The sequence below is a fragment of the Pelobates fuscus genome, chromosome 8 (assembly GCF_036172605.1).
Source record: "Pelobates fuscus isolate aPelFus1 chromosome 8, aPelFus1.pri, whole genome shotgun sequence".
NCBI classification, from domain to species: Eukaryota; Metazoa; Chordata; class Amphibia; order Anura; family Pelobatidae; genus Pelobates; species Pelobates fuscus.
The window spans coordinates 140657579-140680831 of record NC_086324.1 but is presented as its reverse complement, the minus strand read 5'-3'; the positions used below and the strand labels follow the sequence as shown (position 1 = coordinate 140680831).

The 23253-nt window shown below is 42.8% G+C and overlaps 1 protein-coding gene across 1 annotated transcript in view; it reads left to right on the top strand.

Moving 5' to 3' along the window:
• The first annotated feature begins 1966 nt into the window (after positions 1-1966).
• The window catches only part of VWA3A (von Willebrand factor A domain containing 3A), a 147592-nt gene continuing 126305 nt past the window's right edge, over positions 1967-23253 (top strand). The window contains exons 1-2 of the mRNA XM_063428878.1: positions 1967-2018; positions 18353-18427. Of these exons, the coding sequence (XP_063284948.1) occupies positions 2002-2018; positions 18353-18427 (92 nt within the window). The 5' untranslated portion in view covers positions 1967-2001. The remainder of the gene's footprint in view (positions 2019-18352; positions 18428-23253) is intronic.

The following is a 23253-nucleotide window of genomic DNA, read 5'->3' as shown; positions in this document are numbered from 1 at the left end:
TTCCTGCAACAGATGGGTTAAACTTTGTATGTTCATCATCTTATAGTGAAAGACACCACAAACAGACTCTTTCAAACCACTGAATTGGTCATGGTGCATAGTGTAACCTTTTACGTAAAGTGACATTTATAAATTGATGATGATAACCATGTGTATACAGAGATAGTGTTTTTGCTAAAGTGCAAAAAGAACTAGACAGTGAGTGAGGAAAAACTAGACATTATTATGTAAACCTAACACAACACTGAATATGAATAAAATGTTAAAAATAGGAAAACAATAATAATGTTTACACATCAACAGAAATTAAAAAAAAAAAAGAACTCGAAATATATTCACGTATCAGTTCTTATTGTTAAATGCTTCATATGTCTAAGGTCTCAAATAATTTTGGTAGGTACCGCTATCCCTATACCAAACCTACCCGTATGCTTACACTAACTCTAACCATACACCTACCCTATGTTTAGCCATGAAACATACATCATAGCTAAGTGTAAATCACTTCCCATACCCTAAGAGCTTTGTGGCACTCATAAACGGGATTTAGAAAGGGTTATTCACAAAAATGAATTTTAAATTGTTGTCCAAAATAGGACAATCCTGCTAGTCAACCATGTATTTAGTTCAGTTCAGTTCTCTCTGAATTCTCATTAAAGCAGCTATACAATCTTTATAAAATGCTTTATAAAATTAATTGAACTCCTAACAGTCAAAAAATATCATAGGATCGCATATCAGTTTTATACTCTTGCGCATGTACAGCACTTACGTGGGCTCATGGGGGATTAAGTTCCAAGAGTCGAATAAATAATTTACAAATCTTGGAGCTTCAATCTCCTCGAGTCCACATGGTGGACATCATCAGGAGTTACACTATGGCTACCGCTGCACACCATACAGCGATGTCAGGGACTGGGTAATTTGTAAAAATAAATGCTAATATTTCATATTTTAGTAAATAACCTCATCTGCCATGACAGTGTGTAATTTTATTCCATTTTGGTGACAGCTCTATTTTAAATCAGCTTGGCAGATTACTAAGATTGTTTCCACTGCAAGAACTATAAAAATATCTGTGCGTCAGAAAATAAAAAAATCTCTCGACATTTAAATTATGGGCACCCAACATTCAAGTCAGAAATTAATTATTTTTCCTTTCTGGCCTGGAAAGTTTAGCATTAAATAAGCTGACTCAGTTATAAGCGTTCCCCCCTTTTTTTTTTCTTTCAAAAATCACTTTTATTTTGCTGCTTGGCAAGCCAATATGTTGGCAAAACTTAGTAACAGTAGGCAACAGAGAATATTGTCTATAACTGTAAATGTCAAGTGAGAGGTGCTTTATGTCAAACTGTTACACTGGCGTTTTAGATAAATGCAGTCAGTGAAATCACTCATCTCTCTTTGAACCAGCATGCATAGAGTAACAAGATATTTACCCAGACCTGTGGTTGGGAAATTATTTGAAGAGTTACTAAGGGATCACATCCAGGAATTTATTATGGACAACAACGTCATTATTAATAGCCAGCATTGGTATATGAAAGACATATCATGTCACACTAACAAGTGGATTCTGTGAAGACGTCAGTAGAAGCAGTCAGCCCATAAAGGGTCCTGTTTGGTTCCATGGTCCCTGGTAGGATCTAGAGTTGGTGGCATTTTGCCTCCGCTGCTAGGGTCAATTGCTGCTCTGGCAATACAAAAAATGCCACCCCATTGTAGGTACCACCAATGTGGTACCAGGAGGTGCCCAGCCAGGCATGCCACATATTACTTTGTTTTGTATGTAGCATGACTGAGCAGCATGGGAGTGAGAGTCCTGCGAGTAAGCATGCTCTGTCATTATTCTTCACATTGGCTCCAGGTGCTGTGTGTGACAAAAAACAATTGATGTCTTGTTATATCCTCGCCCTCTCCCCAGAGGACCCAGTATCTAGCATGAAGAATGCTGAGGCAGCAAGCTTGCTATCAGGACTCTCACTCCCATGCAGCTTGGTAATGCTACAAAAGACAAGGTAATGTAAAGGTGTGACACAAATGCAGACAGACTGGGAGGGGATGCATGGACACACTGACACAAGGGAATAAATCTCCAAGGGGATAATGGAAGGTGGACAGCCTTTAGGTAGCATATGTTAAAACATACAGTTTTCTGTTGAGATAATAATAATAGAAACCTATTAAATCTACCTGACCTAATCTTTTAATAGCTAAATTCCTTACAAAATAACAATTATTTAATAAAGGTCTTTCCATTTATACTTATAAGCCATAAAATTAAAACCACTGACAGGTGACGTGAATAACACTGATTATAATGTAACAATGACACCTGTCCAATGGTGGGAAATATTAGGCAGCAAGTGAACAGTCAGTTTTTTAATTTCAGCAGTAGACATTGCTTACCTCGATTTCAGTAAGGCTTTTGACACTGTTGCACATAGAAGGCTTATCAACAAACTACAATCTTTGAGTTTGGATTCCAATATTGTTGAATGGGTAAGGCAGTGGCTGAGTGACAGGAAACAGAGGGTTGTAGTCAATGGAGTATATTCGAAGCTTGGGCTTGTCACCAGTGGGGTACCTCAGGGATCTGTAGTTGGACTCATTCTCTTTAATATTTTTATTAGTGATATTGCAGAAGGTCTTGATGGTAAGGTGTGTCTTTTTGCGGATGATACTAAGATATGTAACAGGGTTGATGTTCCAGGAGGGATAAGCCAAATGGAAAATGATTTAGGTAGACTAGAAAAATGGTCAGAGTTGTGGCAACTGACATTTAATGTGGATAAGTGCAAGATAATGCATCTTGGACGTAAAAACCCAAGGGCAGAGTACAGAATATTTGATAGAGTCCTAACCTCAACATCTGAGGAAAGGGATTTAGGGATGATTATTTCTGATGACTTAAAGGTAGGCAGACAATGTAATAGAGCAGCAGGAAATGCTAGCAGAATGCTTGGTTGTATAGGGAGAGGTATTAGCAGTAGAAAGAGGGAAGTGCTCATGCCATTGTACAGAACACTGGTGAGACCTCACTTGGAGTACTGTACACAGTACTGGAGACCCTATCTTCAGAAGGATATTGATAATGATACCGGAGAAACTGACGGAAGCCAAGCACAGAGAGATGGACACAGGTTTCTTCAGGAAGGAAGAGATTCTTTATTGGATCACCGATCGGGACTCAGAGGGACTAGCGTCACCAAAATACCACAAGTTCTGAGCCCCGGACAATAGTGCAGGCTCCTTATATAGGCATATAACTCCTCCCATATTAAGCTCCACCCGCACATTCTCTTAACCAATCAACACAAATAAGAATTAACTTCCTGTTTGACCGCATGGCTTGTCCAGCATAATGGAGGAGGGGAATACTATATCCTGTATTCTTGCACATGCTCCGTACACTACTGATCGTATCTTGCCTCGTGCAACCAACTGATCGATACGTCAGCATATGCACGTACACATGCCACGTGGTAATCTCGGCCTACTAAATTTATTTTTACCGAGATTCCACCACATTCCCCCCTTTGATGCCTCTTGATATTTTACAATTACTTGAGGCATCACATAACCTTAGTTTTGCTTACACCGCAAGTTACCTTGAACCAGACCAGACTTATCTTATGATGTGAATCTTCAACATTCATCTTCCTGCATTGGTTCTCCTTGATCTAGAGCCTTATACTTATATATCGCCATTATCTGTGCAGCAGCCTTCCTCTCTGCTATACTTCCTATCAGGCTTTGCACAGACCTAACTACTAAGGGTATAAGACACGGTAGGAGTAGACACAACAGTAAAATCAGTAGGACTCCACCTACCACTGCCTTAAGCCCTCCAAATCACTCATACCAGCTACCAAACCAACTACTTGGATTATACCCTTTCCATACCTGAGTAGGCACATGCGCTAGTTTAACCATATGGCTAGTAAGCTCAGCTATTGCTTGCCCTTCGTCATCTATTTGAAGACAGCAATTGCTTAGGTTAAACTTCCCACATACACCTCCCTCTACTGCCAAAAGGTAATCCAAGGCTAATCTATTCTGATATACTGCTGTCCTCATCCTGGTATTATGTTTCACTAGGAGATTGAGCGCTTGTGATGTTTCGTTAGTGATAATCTCAACCACCGCCTGTAATCTTATAATGCGGTTGAGCATATAAATAGGGGTTCTATAACCAAAGGTACCATCTTCTGCCCACGTGGCTGGCCCATAATAATCTATGATACGCTGGGGAGGCCATTCATTATCTTCCCAGGTGCCTATCTCTAAGGGTCCCCTTTTCTTCCTATGATTCACATCATACACTTTAACACCTAAAGTCTCACCTGTTTCAATCGGTAACAAGAAGAAGGATGGTTTGAGCATACCCAACACACATGCCCCTTCCCAGTCCTGTGGCAGCTCCGAATAGGCTTTCTTACCACAGATCCAGTACAAATTTGCTGGGGCTCTCCAGGTAGATGTGATAGATAGATCAAACCACACATCCTTTAAACTGGCATATCTAGCAAACGGGTTAGATGGTTCTGAGACATTTGAAGCCGACCACCAAGTTGTATTTTTAGTATCATCATCATAAGCTTTTTGCCCTAGACAAGTTAATTCTCCTACAGAAGTATTATACATTATTCCTTTCCTTGCTATGCAAACATAACCTATGATGGAGGTCTTTAATCTCCACTCAGATTTACCTCTAACACTCAAATGATAATCGGCTTGTGTAGATATTAGTTGGTCAACTGCCTCAGAACCGGACATCACCTCCTTTGCTTCCCAAGGCCATTGGTCTCCCATGTTAGTACCTCCACACACATAGCAGTTGGTAACATTAAGACTACCGGCAATACTCTCGGCTAAATCTATGAACAGGTTTTTAGCGTTATGGGGGATCTTATTATCTATACTCATCTCTTCATAAAAGGAATGGTATACTTGATGAGTCTGGGAGGATACCGTATCAGTCTCTATCCCTATAAACAATAATGTCCCAGGATCTAAACCCGTCCCGTATATTTGAAACCCAAATAAATTTCCATACTTATCTAAGAACTTGTCGGGGTTATTAATAAGTATATGGACTGGGTTGCATTCCATAGACTTACAATATGGGCTAGTCGGCAACTTAGTCACTATCATGTCTTTATCTACTGTCTGTCCCCAAGTCGCCCACCCCACACAAGACCAATATGGGCAAAAGTTATAGTCTTTATTTGGGCATCTAGGACTCACATATTTATTTTTGCTACTGGGACAAATATATTTATCGTTAGATCCATACGTCCTCTCCCATCTAAGATCCCCACATACATTCCACGGCTTTCTACCACTTGATATCGCCTTACATGCATCAAATAGCAGAACACCCGAAGAATATACGGATTCTAACACCGTCTTATTAATTAGGGTCCCCTGAGGATCTCCATTCCTGAGAGTCAACCAAATTGTACGAGGTTGATACTCTGGACTGAAGCACTTAGGTTCTCCTACTCCTAAATGGCACACACTATAGTCTATATTTAGGTATCTACATCTTGATACCTCTCCTTTACACTCGTACTGTGAATGCCAAATTAGGGTTTAAGAAATATGGTTACCTGTTCTCGTAGTCTTAATGCATACCTCACAGCTAGGAGTGTCGGTACCTCTACCTTCCTGAATATAAAAACACATGTAAATAAACACAATCAAAAGCACATCTTTCGCCGTCATCCTCAGTCTTCGTCCGTGCGATGGAACCTCAGCTTCCAGGATGTGAGGGCTGCAGGGAATGGAGTTCTGCTCGTCTTCACAGGTGTCCCTTCGAGACTTTCCTGGCTTATACACTATGTGTTGGTAAGCGGACAGGCTTTATTATGGCCTTCTCACTCACACCTGTAACAATAAAATTTGTAATCCACAATAATTCCTCGTTACTCCGACTGAGTAGTGCGTTTCAACCGGATCTTGCAGGGATTCTCTGGATCTGCTGTAACTTGCCAAGAATCGACTGCTGCTGGTTTAACCTTGGAGTGATGTATCCACGGAGTCACTTCGGCTACTTTTATCGCTGTAGGGGTAGACAAAAGAACAACATAAGGACCTCTCCACTTGGGCCCTAACGGTACATTATTCCACTCTTTAATCCACACTTGATCTCCTGGATGATAGCTATGAACAGGGGGATAAATATTCACAGGTAATCTATCTTGTACCCATTTCTGTACCTCCTCCATAGTCTTACCCAACTCTACAACCTGCTGCCGGGTAATTCCTTCTCCCAACTGACTCAAACCCCCCCTTAAGTTACCAAGTACGGGAGGTGGTCGCCCATACATGATTTCAAAAGGAGAGAGGCCCATCCTTCTGGTAGGGGTACTGCGGATTCGCAATAGAGCTATAGATAAGAGAACGTTCCACTTAAGTTGGGTTTCCTGACACATTTTAGCCAACTGATTCTTAATAGTTCTATTCATTCTCTCTACCTTACCAGAACTCTGGGGTCTATATGCGGTATGAAGCCTCCACTTTATACCAAGCATATGAGTCAGTTGTTGTAGGCACTGGTGAACAAAAGCTGGACCATTGTCCGATCCTATAGAACAGGGTAGTCCATATCGGGGTATTATTTCTCGTAGCAGGAATCTCACAACTTCTCCTGCTTTCTCTGTACGAGTAGGACATGCTTCTACCCAGCCTGAATAGGTGCACACAATTACCAACAGGTAACGATGTCCACCCGATTTAGGCATCACTGTAAAGTCTATTTGTAGATCGGACATGGGGAGTCCCCCCATAAACTGGACTCCTGGTGGCTTTACTGGTCCTTGTCTTGCATTATTTTTAGCACACGTTACACATCTACGTACAATGGCCTGAGTCAAGTTGGACAATCTTGGTATGTAGAAATGTTTCCTGAGAGATTCTTCTGTACTGTCTCTCCCAGAATGTGTCCCGTTATGATAGTTCTGGACAATTTCTACTGCTAGTGATGCTGGTATAACTATTCTTCCATCTTCTAGCTGATACCACTTGTTCTCCAAATACTTTCCCGGTTCAGTCTTTAACCACTCCTCTTCTTGAGCTGTATAAACTGGAGTCCATTGGGACAGTGGAGTTGGTATAAGAGCAGCTATATGCCCCACATACTCCTGTCTTCCTGATTCAGCAGCACGCTTAGCTGCACTATCTGCCATCCGATTTCCTTTGGTTACATCACCATCTCCTCTCAGATGCGCTCGACAATGTATAATACCGACTTCTTTCGGCTCCCACACTGCTTCCAATAGTTGTAGGATTTCAGCTGCGTACTTGATTTCTTTGCCTTCTGAATTCAGTAGTCCTCTTTCTTTATACAAAGCTCCGTGGGCATGAGTGGTTAAAAACGCATACTTAGAGTCCGTATAGATATTTACTCTTAAACCTTCAGCCAATTGTAACGCTCGTGTTAGTGCTATCAATTCTGCCTTTTGTGCTGATGTTCCTTTTGCCAGTGGCCGAGCTTCTATCACCTTGTCTATTGTTGTTACTGCATATCCTGCATAGCGGATCCCTTCTTTCACATAACTACTGCCGTCGGTGTAATATTGAACATCGGGGTTCTGGATGGGAAAATCACGAAGATCTGGTCTACTTGAGAATACTTCATCCATTACTTCCAAACAATCATGTTGACTTTCAGTAGGTTGTGGCAAAAGGGTAGCTGGATTTAAGGTGTTTACAGTCTCTAAATGCACTCTTGGGTTTTCACACAACATTGCTTGATACTTGGTCATACGGCTGTTACTAAACCAATGATTTCCTTTGTAATCCAACAACGTCTGTACTGCATGTGGGACTCGTACATAAAGTTCTTGACCCAGAGTGAGTTTATCGGCTTCAGCTACTAGCAGGGCGGCTGCAGCTACGGCTCTTAGACAAGGTGGAAGTCCGCTGGCCACTGCATCCAGTTGCTTAGACATGTAGGCAACAGGTCTTTGCCATGATCCCAAGTACTGTGTCAATACTCCCACAGCCATTCTTCTTTGCTCATGTACGTACAGGTAGAATGGTCGTGTGTGATCAGGTAGACCTAATGCTGGGGCACTCATCAAAGCCTTCTTCACATCTTCAAATGCCGTTTGCTGTTCTTGAGTCCATAAGAAGGGGTCGTGCTCTGTACCTTTGATGGCTGCGTACAGAGGTTTTGCCAGTATCGCATAGCTGGGAATCCATATCCTACAGAAGCCTGCTGCCCCCAAGAATTCTCGCACTTGTCTTCTATTCTTGGGTATTGGTATTTGGCAGACAGCTTCTTTTCTCTCTGGCCCCATAATCCTTTGACCTTCAGAGATATGGAATCCCAGATACTTGACAGTTGGCAAACACAACTGAGCCTTCTTCCTGGACACCTTGTATCCTGCCTTCCAGAGAATATGTAGTAGATCGTGCGTTGCTTGCTGACATTTTTCTTTTGTAACTGCTGCTATCAACAAGTCATCTACATACTGTAACAATACACACTCTCCTGGGATAGACTCGAAATCCAGTAGATCTTGACTTAGAGCTGAACCAAATAGGGTAGGTGAATTTTTAAACCCTTGGGGCAGTCTTGTCCAAGTCATCTGGCGTTTTGAGCCCGTTACAGCGTTCTCCCATTGGAAAGCGAAAATACATTGACTTTCTGCGGCAATTCGGAGGCAAAAGAAGGCATCTTTGAGGTCTAAGACTGTGAAGTAAGTAGCCCCGCCCGGAATTAAAGCAAGCAGGTTATATGGATTGGGTACAACTGGATGTATACTAACAACCGCATCATTGACTGCTCTCAAGTCCTGCACAGGTCGATACTCATCTGTACCGGGCTTTTGAACAGGCAGCAATGGGGTGTTCCAGGGGGAAGTACAGAATTTTAGGATACCATACCGTATGAACTTATCCAGATAGGATTGAATGTTCTTCTTAGCCTTCTGCGGGATGTGGTATTGTCTTAGGCTTACTGGATAAACCCCAAGTTTTAGTTCAATTTTTATAGGTGGAATATTGCGGGCCAGTCCTGGTGGGTTGTTCTCTGCCCAAACTCCTGGTATGTTAAACAATGTCTCATCACTCCTAGGGTTTTGGCTAGTCAACACTGTATAAAGTCGCCACTCTTCTTCCTTTGGTATGGATAAAGTCATAATACCTGAAGGTCCATTAAACTTTAAAGATGTTGTTCCATTTGGTAGGAACGTAATCTGCGCTTGTAATTTTGATAGCATATCACGTCCCAGCAATTGGACTGGACATTCAGGCATATAAAGGAATTGATGTTTTACTACGTGGCCTCCCAATGTACAGAGTCGACTTTTAAGAACCGGTTTTTCAGCACTTCTTCCAGTTGCTCCTATCACAGTAATAGTCCTTCCAGATGGAGGAGCAACTAGATTAGTCACCACTGAATGTTCAGCACCAGTGTCGATCATGAACGCACTCCTTTTTCCCCCTATTGATACATCGACCATAGGCTCCGCTCGACCAAGGGGGATGGAGCCCGGTCGGTATCAATAGTCCTCCATGACCGTGTCAGCCAATCCTACAAAGTCCCTACCTTCTCTATCGCGGGACCTTTGCGCTGCTGGAATATACCTGTCTTCCCTAACACTTCCTCTGTTCCCATTACTCCCTCTATAACCATTACTCCCTCCGGGGCCTCCTCTACCTCTCGCTCTGCCTCTAAAGTTTCCGTAACCTGACCTAGGTCTGTCTCTCTCAGACTGTTCTCTTCGTGGACACTCATTTCTCCAATGCCCTTCTTCCCTACAGTAAGCGCACTGATTTCTACTTAGAGGTTCCTCATTCCATCTACTATCGCCTCTATCCGGGCCCCGTCTATCTACGCCTGCGATCGCTACCGCTAGCATATCAGCCTTTTTACGCATCTTGCGCTCTTCCTCTTTCTTACTTTCTGTATCCCTGTTCATATAAACCTTATTTGCTACCTCCATTAGTTGGGTGATGGACATACCTGCAAACCCTTCTAACTTTTGTAGCTTGCGCTTAATATCTCCGTATGCTTGGCTGACAAAGGCGGAGTTAACCATTCGGGAATTATCTGCGTCTTCCGGATTAAAGGGGGTATACAAGCGGTATGCCTCCAATAATCGGTCATAAAAGACACTGGGCGCTTCATCGCTTTTCTGGATCACCTCAACTGTCTTCGACATGTTAATGGCTTTCTTTCCTCCTGCTTTCATGCCAGCAATTATAGCGTCTCTATAGGCTCTGAGTTGAACCATATCAGCACCATTTACGTTCCAATCGGGATCAGTGTTGGGATAATGTGTTGCGGCCCATGCTGCTGGATTAGCTTGGTTCAAAGCACGGGCTCTATCCTCTAGTGCTTTTATGGCTGCTTGATTTATTCTTGTCCTTTCCTCATTGTTAAATAAAGTCATTAGTAACTGCTGGCAATCAGCCCATGTCGGATTATGCGTCTGTACTATTGAGGTGAACAGATCAGTCATAGCTTGTGGTTTCTCAGTATACGAGGAATTATGGGTCTTCCAGTTTAAAAGGTCGGTTGTGGTAAATGGGACATATACGAAGACTGGGTCAGCGTGTGCCATTTGACCTGCGGCATCGATATAAGCTGACCCGGGATTCAGACGAAGAGGCATCTGATAGTGCTTTAATTGTTGGGCACCAGTCAACTGTCGGGTTTGGATGGGGCTACGTAAAGAGGCGTCAGTCATGGGTTCCGGTCGGGGAGAGATAGGGTATGGGGATGTGGGAGGTTGGCTTTGGGAAAAGGTTGTAAATAAAACACTTCGAGCCGAGCTAGATGAAGCTTGACCGGAAGTCTGAAGTGGCGCCAAATCAGGATATTCGTTTCTAATGGGGGTGGGTTCTGGTTCCGGAAGGGGAGATTTAGTACGAGGGGGGGTGGACCCTGTACTGGAGGAGGAAGCGGAAGTGGATGAGGGTAATGAGGGGAGGGGTGCAGGACTTCCTGCGTTTGCGTCACTTCCTCTTAACGGAAAGTAAGGGGGCGGCAAAGGGATCTCGGACTCAGGGGGCGTGTCCAAAATGGGCCTAACACCGGTCCTAGTGGACGAACAAGTCCTAGCTACCATGAGGCGACACTGCTCCTCGTGGCATGTCTGGAGCCATTTTGGCGAGTCATTTACGGCCTGTCTCCAACAGTCAATATAAGGAAACTGGCCGTAAAGTTCAGGCCTACCCGATACAGCCACGTGTAAGCGCTGTACCAGAGTTGGATCCAAACTGCCACGTGGCGGCCATGCCGCAACCAAAGTAGGCCACTCCCTAGTGCACAAAGTAACTAAACGTACAGGAGACATCTTAACCCCAAAATCACAAGTTTTGAATCCCTTTTTAAAATTCTTCACCATACAACCTAAGGGATCCGGAATCGTTGACTGCGACGCACCCATACTTAACAATGGAACGTCGTCGACAACGAATACTATGCACGCGTACTATTCAACAGTCACACCCGTTTCCTCTGGCAACAGCACCACGTGGTACGGTTACCAAGTGAAACGTACACAATAACAATAAACACTCAGGGAATTCCCGTACACACACAGCTGTTACACCAGTCACTATATAATCAATATTATGCCCTTTGGCGTAACTATACAGTCACCCACGCTATAATTCTCTATATACGAATTACCCGTCTATAACACACCCCAGTAACATCGTCTTTTACAAATAGCGGTTACAGTACGGTTAGCATAGGTCAAAGCACAAGTTAAGGTCACAATACAATTATTAGTGGTTATGGTGTTAAACATGCAATGGACGACAATGATTAGTACTTATATACAGTGTCAGTAAATATACAGGGTTATGGTACCGTGCACTATAATACAGCAACACACTATTAACACTCTCGCTAGACGGCTGAGCTCGCGCTATCTAACAAGATATACACTTTACTAAAACAATCGTTAACACATTTACAATTCCCAACTAAACTATTGGCCAGTACCTTGAATGGACTACCTAAAAACAATCTACATACGTTTTGGTTAGCCACACTGCCCAATCACCACATATATAGCGAGCTAGAGGACCGAATTTACACAGACGCCTCTTAGTCTCCCGGTCCCTCCGACCTAGCGAACAAAATGTACACCCTAGAACGCTAGTCTAGACAAGACACCGGTGTCCGGCTAGGGCTATTTACACCAGAGCCCCGCCTGACTAACAGAATCAAACGGTCTGACTAAAGAGCGTTCGATCGAGCGGTGCGCCTTCGCTCCTTCCCTCCGACAGAGGGGGCAGATACACAGATTCAAAACCCCTTTGGGCCTACCGCACAATCGGTATACCCCTAGTGGGTCCTGCCGTCTAAAACAGCACTTGTCTTACCTCCTCGTTCCTGAACCTGAGTTCACACTCATCGACGGGGACACCCCAGCACTTCTCACGTAGAGGCCGATGATCTCCTGGACAACGGCCCAGTGGCGCCGAGACGAAGGGAGGTCCACGCAGAAGTTCAGGGGTGCAGCCGTAGAGAACGTGGGCAAAGATAGACCGTCTCACGCCTCTGCCTCTCAGCTACCGTTGAACGATGAGCTTCCCGGCCAATGCACCAAATGATACCGGAGAAACTGACGGAAGCCAAGCACAGAGAGATGGACACAGGTTTCTTCAGGAAGGAAGAGATTCTTTATTGGATCACCGATCGGGACTCAGAGGGACTAGCGTCACCAAAATACCACAAGTTCTGAGCCCCGGACAATAGTGCAGGCTCCTTATATAGGCATATAACTCCTCCCATATTAAGCTCCACCCGCACATTCTCTTAACCAATCAACACAAATAAGAATTAACTTCCTGTTTGACCGCATGGCTTGTCCAGCATAATGGAGGAGGGGAATACTATATCCTGTATTCTTGCACATGCTCCGTACACTACTGATCGTATCTTGCCTCGTGCAACCAACTGATCGATACGTCAGCATATGCACGTACACATGCCACGTGGTAATCTCGGCCTACTAAATTTATTTTTACCGAGATTCCACCACAATACCTTAGAGAGAGTTCAAAGAAGGGCTACTAAACTGGTTCATGGATTGCAGGATAAAACTTACCAGGAAAGGTTAAAGGATCTTAACATGTATAGCATGGAGGAAAGACGAGACAGGGGGGATATGATAGAAACATTTAAATACATAAAGGGAATCAACACAGTAAAGGAGGAGACTATATTTAAAAGAAGAAAAACTACCACAACAAGAGGACATAGTCTTAAATTAGAGGGACAACGGTTTAAAAATAATATCAGGAAGTATTACTTTACTGAGAGGGTAGTGGATGCATGGAATAGCCTTTCAGCTGAAGTGGTAGAGGTTAACACAGTAAAGGAGTTTAAGCATGCGTGGGATAGTCATAAGGCTATCCTAACTATAAGATAAGGCCAGGGACTAATGAAAGTATTTAGAAAACTGGGCAGACTAGATGGGCCGAATGGTTCTTATCTGCCGTCACATTCTATGTTTCTATGTTTCTATGTGTTGGAAGGAAGAAAAATAGGGCAAGCGAAAATACCTGAGTGACTTTAAGAAGGGCCAAATAGTGATGTCTAAATGACTGGGTCAGAGCATCTCCAAAACAGCAAGTCCTGTGGGGCTTTCCCAGTATGCAATGGTTAGTACCTACCAAAAGTGGTGCAAGGAAAGACATTTAAACCGGCATCAGGGTCCTGGGCTTCCAAGGCTCATTGATGCATATAGGATGTGAAGACTAGTCCGTAAGGTTCAATCACACAGAAGCTCAAATTGCTGGAAAACCTAATGCTGGCCATGATAACAAGGTGAATCGCAGTTGCTGCATATGGGTCTGCGTGGGCACAGATCGGTCAGAGTGCCCACGATTACCCTGTCTGCCGCCGGAAGTGCCTTCAATGACCATCAGAACTGGACCATGGAGCAATGGAAAGAGATTTTCTGGTCTGATTATTCCCAAATTTAGTTTAGATCAGGTGGTTGGCCTAGTGCATCATTTACCTGGGGAATAGATGGCAGCAGGATGCAAATTTGAAGAAGGCCGGCTGGCAGAGGCAGTGTTATGCTCTGGGCATTGTTCTTATGGGAAACCTTGTGTCCCGGCATTATGTGGATGTCCCTTTTCACTTTCATTCCTACCTGCCTCATTCGCATTGTGCAAGCCCTGATCACAATACAGTTGAGTTGGTTTAGCAGAACAAAACATAGCGTAAAACTGTTTAGATGCAATTATAAAAGACAAGCCTCCACAACTTTCCACTCACTCCATTTGGGATGTCCTACTCCAGAATTCACTCTTCCACTACTCCTTGGGACCTGGAACCTTGGTGTATTTAGGAGCTGTGTGAGAACATCTTGGAGTCCCTTTGTGGCAGGTAATTTCACCTATTGATTATTAGCGGCGGACCGTTTGTGAGTGCAATAATTATCTTATATTTTATCATTGTATCTAAACAGGTTTACACTATGTTTTGTTTTATGATTAAAAGCTGTAATTATTACTATTTCCTAACTGGCGTATTACCAGTTTATTCCGGGAGACCGGTAACCAGTGTGTGTATATTATCTGAATGGTGATCTTCACAAATGTTATTATAGCACACCAAACCATTTATTTTGAACAGTGATAACTATACAGAAATATAAAGACGGCTCACGGTTTTATTTGGATTTGCGTTCAATGAAAAATAAATAATTGCATTTTTATTGTATGTAATGAATAAAATAAAGGCAGCTCCTCCAAGCATTCCTCATAAAAAACAAACAAAAACAAACAAACAAACAAACAAATTAACACAAACATGTCATTGGTAACCCTATTTCCAATATGTCGGCGCTATAGATTGACAATCAGTCATCTATTTGTTACACAGCACTAGATAACCTTTCTAATTATTGGCTGATTTGGATTGTATTGATAGGCAGTCAATGCAGCCATTATTACTGTAGTGCCTAAGACTAAGCTGGACAGTGCTGCACTAGGAGACTGACCCCTCCTGGCCAAAATACATACTGCAATGCTTTCTGCAGGGAGAGCTTTCTGCCTGGCAACGGACTATACCAACATGCCACCTTGTTTCACGATGTCTTACAGAGAGCCTTTAGCCCGTAAGCAGTTTGTCCTGTTACATTAGCGCATAATTCTATGTGGATATATTATTTCTGGCTCTGGTATGTTTACAGTCTTATTATTGTGGGGGTTATCCCCCATCTGGATATGAATGGGCGGGTCCGTTGCCATGGAGACGTGGTAACATCTCTGAAGCAGGAAGTGGAACCCACGCCGAAACTAAGAGAGAGGTACCTACCTACCCACCTACCTACCACCTACCCCAGGGTGTATGTAAGTCCTCAATACCAGCTCAGCAAGCCAGGTAACCATGCAATCCCACTGATATCAATAACATATATTAAAATGCCATTACCCATAGGCAAGTAATGATCCTGCTGCTTTGGAATACAACTCCCATCATGCTCAGCCAGGCAGCACTCATATTTAGTATCATATTATTTTTTTTGAATGGCCTGTGAGGCTTCTTTAAGAACCACAATTTTTCTTTTTACACCATGAAGGGTCTGGCATATCAGCACTATCACAATAATATCTAATTACTAATTAGTTTCTCCCTGGTCCTGGGACTAGCTGTACGGCGCTAAGGAATTTGCTGGCGCTATATAAATAACAATAATAATATTAATAATAAATTATAATAATTAGTTTCTCCTTGGTCCTTGGTCCTGGGACTAGCTGTACGGCGCTACGGAATTTGCTGGCGCTATATAAATAACAATAATAATAAATTATAATAATTAGTTTGTCCCTGGTCCTGGGACAGCCAGTAGCAATGCTTGTTAAATTTGAGGTGTGCTATTAGTGTATTTTCTTATTGCTGTCTGTGTGCAATAACTCCACTGATACACTGGTTACCTTTAAGGCAGCGCTCTCAACTACTGCATTGTTTTATTATTGTTTTATTTCTGTTTGTTGGGAACAAAAAGCTCCCCAAAACATCATGCATACTGATTGGGGATCCCTAACCTGTATCGTTAATATTTAGAAATGTACTGGTTTATTTATTAATACAGAAGATTAAAATTATATTGTCAATTAAACATTGCAAATTACCTTTTACCCCTTACATTATTAAGCAGGGCCCCCAACTCGTCTTGTTGCAAATCCATCTCTGTTAGTCCACCTATTGTACAGCGCCATGAAATTGTTGGCGCAATATAAATTAATATTAATTATACTGCAGCTTAATATGACCGACCGCTAAATGCACCCAATTTGTGGATGCCATGGTTAGATAATATGGCTAAGAACACTAACTATGACTTCATATCCACGCCATCGGACCATGTGTCTGGGGATCTAACAGGGTCCTGACAACTTTTCCCCGTCTTTTTTTCTTCCTCCTCCACCTCTTATCTTATTTTTCCTCTCTCCTGCCTCTATATTCCCTAGTGGCACAATGTATGCTAAACGTTATTAAACCTCACTTTCAGTCCTGCATTGATGTGCTGACTGTCTTCATGCAATGATTTGCAAGGTTAATTGTCATTTCTGAATACTCATAGTTAGATATTTGTCTACCTATCATTTTTTTTCCAGTGCTATCTCACTCCGTTCTATTGTGATATCTTATCTATTTTGGGTTTTTTTGTTTTTTTTTGTTTTGTTTTTTGCCTACTTTCTACATTATGCAATGGAAATGTTCTTGCTTATCTCGCAAATTTCAATAAAGATTGTCAAAAGTAAAAACAGAATCAACTACAACTTGTGCTAACCTGTTTTCACGTGATACACCATTTTTTTCACTTCTATATCAAAGATTTAGGATATTACATGACAATCCAGTTCAGTTCAGGCACAGTAAGGGCATACATTGTAAATGAGGAAGAAAAATAGAAACATTGTTTAATTTCTTCTCTGTATGCTTTGTGTAGACTAACTGCCAGGTGCAAAATACGGAGGGAATGATATAAAGCTAAAATGGAGGCACCCAGTTTCAAGATAGAGAATATTACGTTCCATATTTTATTTTTCACACTTTACAAATACATATTTGTTAGATGAAGGGAACATGTATAATAATATCCTCTTAATACATATCTTGGGAAAAAGCAAAAAACAAGTTATAGACAGAATACGATTTGTAACTGCAACAATTTATCTAAAATGCCTAAAGAAACCTATGAATTATGTACCCAATAAACATTGGTACCAAGACATTCGATATTCCAAAAAAATACCAACAGTATATGCTTATTTTTAAATAACCTTAACAAAGGAAAATTATTTAATTACAAAATATTTATATAAAAAAATACAGAAAGGAACCACATTAATTAAACTGAGAGAATAACTTAAATGCATGGAGAATACCATTTTTTATCTTTTTCTTTTATCTGTACAATTCTATTGTGTATGAATTTATCAACTGCCTTTTTATTTTCTTAGCCCATTTCAAACACATGGGCGTAAATCTTTATATTGAAAATATTTATTACTGAATAAAGAATCGAGAGGTTTAGATAGTGATTCGTCAAACATTATCAGAAATAGAACTCCATTTAAAAGTTTATTTATATTTGATTGGTCCTAATATCTCTCATAGAATCCATACCTGCCAGATACTTTACATTTAGTGTCATTGTTATACTTTATGTTTTATTATTTTTTCTCCTTTTTTTATATTACCCTTTAATCACCATCCGAGAGTACTCTTCTAAACCAACCTACGTAGGACTATCTACAATGTATTTGATACTGTTTACTGCACTCTCTTTCAAATGTGACTTACTGTATTTCATACGAGTAATACTGTGATAAGATAGGTTGTTAACCAATATTAGATACAATATTTTGTTATACTCTTTAATGAAAACTCTAAAACCCAATAGAAAAAACCTGTTGAACCCAATAAAAACATAATATCATTTGGTTTCCATGCATCAAATAGTGGGAGAAATGAAATTACATGAGAGATATGCTGACTACAGACTAGCGCTGATATTACATCACGCATCACTGGTAATTCGTGGCAATAGTAGCGACAGAAAAGGGGGTGCCACTCTGGTGCGATTCAGGCTGTTAAAGAGAAAAGCACTGAAAAGGTGCTCTTATGTGTGCACAAGTAAACCTTCATGGACCTTTGCACTTACACAATCACTTTTAATGATATGTCTGAATTGGCCTTTTTGGGTACCTTTCACTGCTGTCCTCAGATATGGGACACATGAAAAATACCTGGAACTGCTATGTATATTAGCAACCATTGGATCTGTGCAGCGGTATGAAAAAAAAATAACATATGTTATTGTTTTAATTTTGGTATATTATTGATGTGTTGCAGGAATGATCCAATGGATTCACATGCGAAACACGTGGCACAAATTCTGGACAATGAGAATTTCTTCAAGACCTCTTGGTAAGTGTTGCATATTATGCATATTGTGTTCTAAAACTGACACGAAAAGAATATTAACAAATTATTTCTGTATTCCTTAAATAGTAGAATTATCATTATTTACTTGGTAGTGACAAATAGTCATTCCTGACTTTGTGGACTGCAAATGTAGGTTCCATTGAACTAATGAAGAAGATAATAGATTGGGATTTCAAAACTCTAATTTTAATAGTGTTCTAACTGGGAGATTGTCGTAGTATTAACATTGTCCCATGTCTGTGCTGCTAATGGTTGTATCCTATTGACCTAAAAAGGAACGAGCAATGGCTGATGTATTGTAAGAACCGACTAGATGGGCCGAATGGTTCTTATCTGCCGTCACATTCTATGTTTCTATGGTTTCCTGATTACCTTACCTCTGCTTAAATAGATTGACTATCCAATTAGTGTCCACAAATTGGATGGCTGCAACTGAGGCACAGCCAAGCCGTTATGGTATTACTGCAAGTATTGAGAGCACACAAGCCAAGGGTTAAAGGAAGGTACCATAGGCGTGCGCACGGGGTGTGCCGGGTGTGCCTGGGCACACCCTAATCCCCGCGGCACGCCTATGTATTGAGACCGGCAGGGGAGATCCAAACACCGGCTCTGCTCTCAGCCTCCCTCCCCACCGACCCACAGGCAGTGAGGGAGGCAGGAGAGGACCGGTGGAGCTCTTGCCAGCAGCTCCGCCGGGTTCCTCTCGCGAGATCTGAGTGTTGCCGCGGCAACGCTCAGATCTCGCGAGAGTGAACTCTAGCCCCGCAGGCTAGAGTTCACTCACCACTGGACCACCAGGGAAGGATGGCAGAACAAGGATCCCCCCTCCCAGGCATAAGGTAACAAGGGAGGGGGGATATTAACTGATCTGCCCCCACCTCCACTGGACCACCAGGGAATGTAGCAAGGAACAAGAATCCCCCCTCCCCACATAAAGTAAGAAGGGAGGGGGGATATTGAGTAATGTACCCCCACCTCCACCCCCCACAATCACCCACACACATACAGCACCCACACACATAAAGCACCTACACACATACAGCACCTACAGACATACAGCACCTACAGACATACAGCACCTACAGACATACAGCACCCACAGACATACACAGCACCCACACACACATACAGCACCCACACACACATACAGCACCCACACACACATACAGGACCCACACACACATACAGCACCCACACACACATACAGCACCCACACACACATACAGCACCCACACACACATACAGCACCCCCACACACACAGCACCCACAGACATACACAGCACCCACAGACATACACAGCACCCACAGACATACACAGCACCCACAGACATACACAGCACCCACAGACATACACAGCACCCACAGACATACACAGCACCCACAGACATACACAGCACCCACAGACATACACAGCACCCACAGACATACACAGCACCCACAGACATACAGCACCCACAGACACACAGCACCTACACACATGCAGCACCCACAGACATACACAGAACCCACACACAGCACCTACAGACATACAGCACCCACAGACATACACAGCACGCACACACATACAGCACCCACAGACATACACAGCACGCACACACATACAGCACCCACAGACATACACAGCACCCACAGACATACAGCACCCACAGACATACACAGCACCCACACACATACAGCACCCACACACATACAGCACCTACACACATACAGCACCCACAGACATACAGCACCCACAGACATACAGCACCCACAGACATACACCACACATACACAGCACCTACACACATACAGAACCCACACACATACAGAACCCACACACATACATAGCACCCACACACATACACAGCACCCACACACATACACAGCACCAACACACATTCAGCACCCACAGACACACATACAGCACCTACACACATACAGCACCCACACATACACAGCACCTACACACATACACAGCACCCACACACATACACAGCACCCACACACATACACAGCACCAACACACATACAGCACCTACAGACATACAGCACCTACAGACATACAGCACCTACAGACATACAGCACCTACAGACATACAGCACCTACAGACATACAGCACCCACAGACATACAGCACCCACAGACATACACAGCATCCACACAGACATACAGCACCCACAGACATACAGCACCCACAGACATACAGCACCCACAGACATACAGCACCCACAGACATACAGCACCCACAGACATACAGCACCCACAGACATACAGCACCCACAGACATACAGCACCCACACACATACAGCACCCACACACATACAGCACCCACAGACATACACAGCACCCACAGACATACACAGCACCCACACACATACAGCACCCACAGACATACACATCACCTACACACATGCAGCACCCACAGACATACACAGAACCCACACACAGCACATACAGACATACAGCACCCAGACACATACAGCACCCACAGACATACAGCACCCACAGACATACAGCACCCACAGACATACAGCACCCACAGACATACAGCACCCACAGACATACAGCACCCACAGACATACAGCACCCACAGACATACAGCACCTACACACATACAGCACCCACAGACATACACAGCACCCACAGACATACACAGCACCCACAGACATACACAGCACCTACACACATACAGCACCTACACACATACAGCACCCACAGACATACAGCACCCACAGACATACAGCACCCACAAACATACAGCACCCACAAACATACAGCACCCACAGACATACACAGCACCCACAGACATACACAGCACCTACACACATACAGAACCCACACACATACACAGCACCAACACACATTCAGCACCCACAGACATACACAGCACCTACACACATACAGCACCCACACATACACAGCACCCACACATACACAGCACCCACACATACACAGCACCCACACACATACAGCACCCACACACATACAGCACCCACAGACATACACAGCACATACACACATACAGCACCCACAGACATACACAGCACCTACACACATACAGCACCCTCACAAAAACACACAGCACCCTCACAAAAACACACAGCACCCTTACACACATTACACAAACAGCACCCTTACACACATTACACAAACAGCACCCTAACACACAGCACACAAACAGTACCCTCACAAACACAAACAGGACCCTAACAAACACACACAGCACACTACCAGTACCCTCACACACAGTACATTAACAGCACCCTCACAAGTGCACACACACACACACAGCACCCTCACACACAGTACATTAACAGCACCCTCACAAGCGCGCACACACAAACACCCTCACCTACATAGTACACTACCAGCACCCTCACACACACATCACACTAGCAGCACACACACACACACACACACACAGCAGTGTATGTGTGTGTGTGTATATATGTGTATATGTATATACATACATATATATACGCGGCGTGTGCTTGTGCTTTAAGGTGCACACCCTAATGCAATAGGCTGCGTACGCCTATGGAAGGTACCCTAATTGTTTCCTTTTTCTGTTTTTTGTTGTTTTATACAACTGACCTAAAACTCAACAAGCACTCAACAAATAACTCAAAAGACAAATGCATCTGGTCAAAATGGCAAAATGTTTTGTGATATATAGATATGAGATACATAACTTGAGTAGATACACAAGGAGGAAATACATTTTTCACAATGTCTTTGTCATGTGTGAAGATGCATCAGTATGTACAAATGCTGATACCATGAAGAGTTGTACATGCCAAGCAATTCAGGGGTTGGATTAGAAAGGTGAATCAAATCCATCTTAATATGCCAATCAAACCAGTTATATTCGTTCGATTTGTGTTATATGTCTTACAAAGGAGCAAGCAGCCATCTGACCCCTAATATTCCATCACTTAGAATCATAAAATGTAAGACTTAACAGATTTTCTAAAGTGCATTGAGTTTTACATCACATGCTTTTTTCTACAATGCAATACATTTGTTAAAGGGACACTATAGTCACCTGAACAACTTTAGCTTAATGAAGCAGTTTTGGTGTATAGAACATGCCCCTGCAGCCTCACTGCTCAATCCTCTGCCATTTAGGAGTTAAATCCCTTTGTTTATAAACCCTAGTCACACCTCCCTGCATGTGACTTGCACAGCCTTCCATAAACACTTCCTGTAAAGAGAGCCCTATAGCTTGACTGGAGTCTCGCCGTTTTCCTTCCACCCTGGATCAGCTTCTGTCCTCCAGAACCGTGTGGGAAAGACCTCTTCCTTCCACCCTGTATGAACCTCCAGCTTCCAGGACTGTGTGGGGAAGACCTCTCCTCCAAGGAGAGCGTAACAGGAACAGCTCTTAAAAAAACTAAGTGATTCAAGCTCAGGGGAGTATGCAGAGCATAGCAATCCCCAGTGTGATTATAATAGCTCCCTCCAATAACGAGACAAGGCTACATTTTGAGGGATCAAGAAGAACTGTCTAAAACTTTATTTTACTTGGGACTAGCCCATATGGTCATAACATTAACATTGCTGTGAAAATTCAATACAATTACAAACAGTCAAATCATAGCAGGCAACATACAGTGACTTATTACAACATAATTACATATTTATAAATGAGTGGGGAAGACCATAATTAACACAAAATGTCTCTCTCCTGCATGCAGAATTATCGATATGCAAATCTACCCGAATATGCAAATTACAAGTCTTGCTATTCAGGTAGTGCATATTACTGTTGCTATCAACAGAGGGCACTACACAAGCTCCATAGCCAAATCCACCTAGTTGGTAGCAA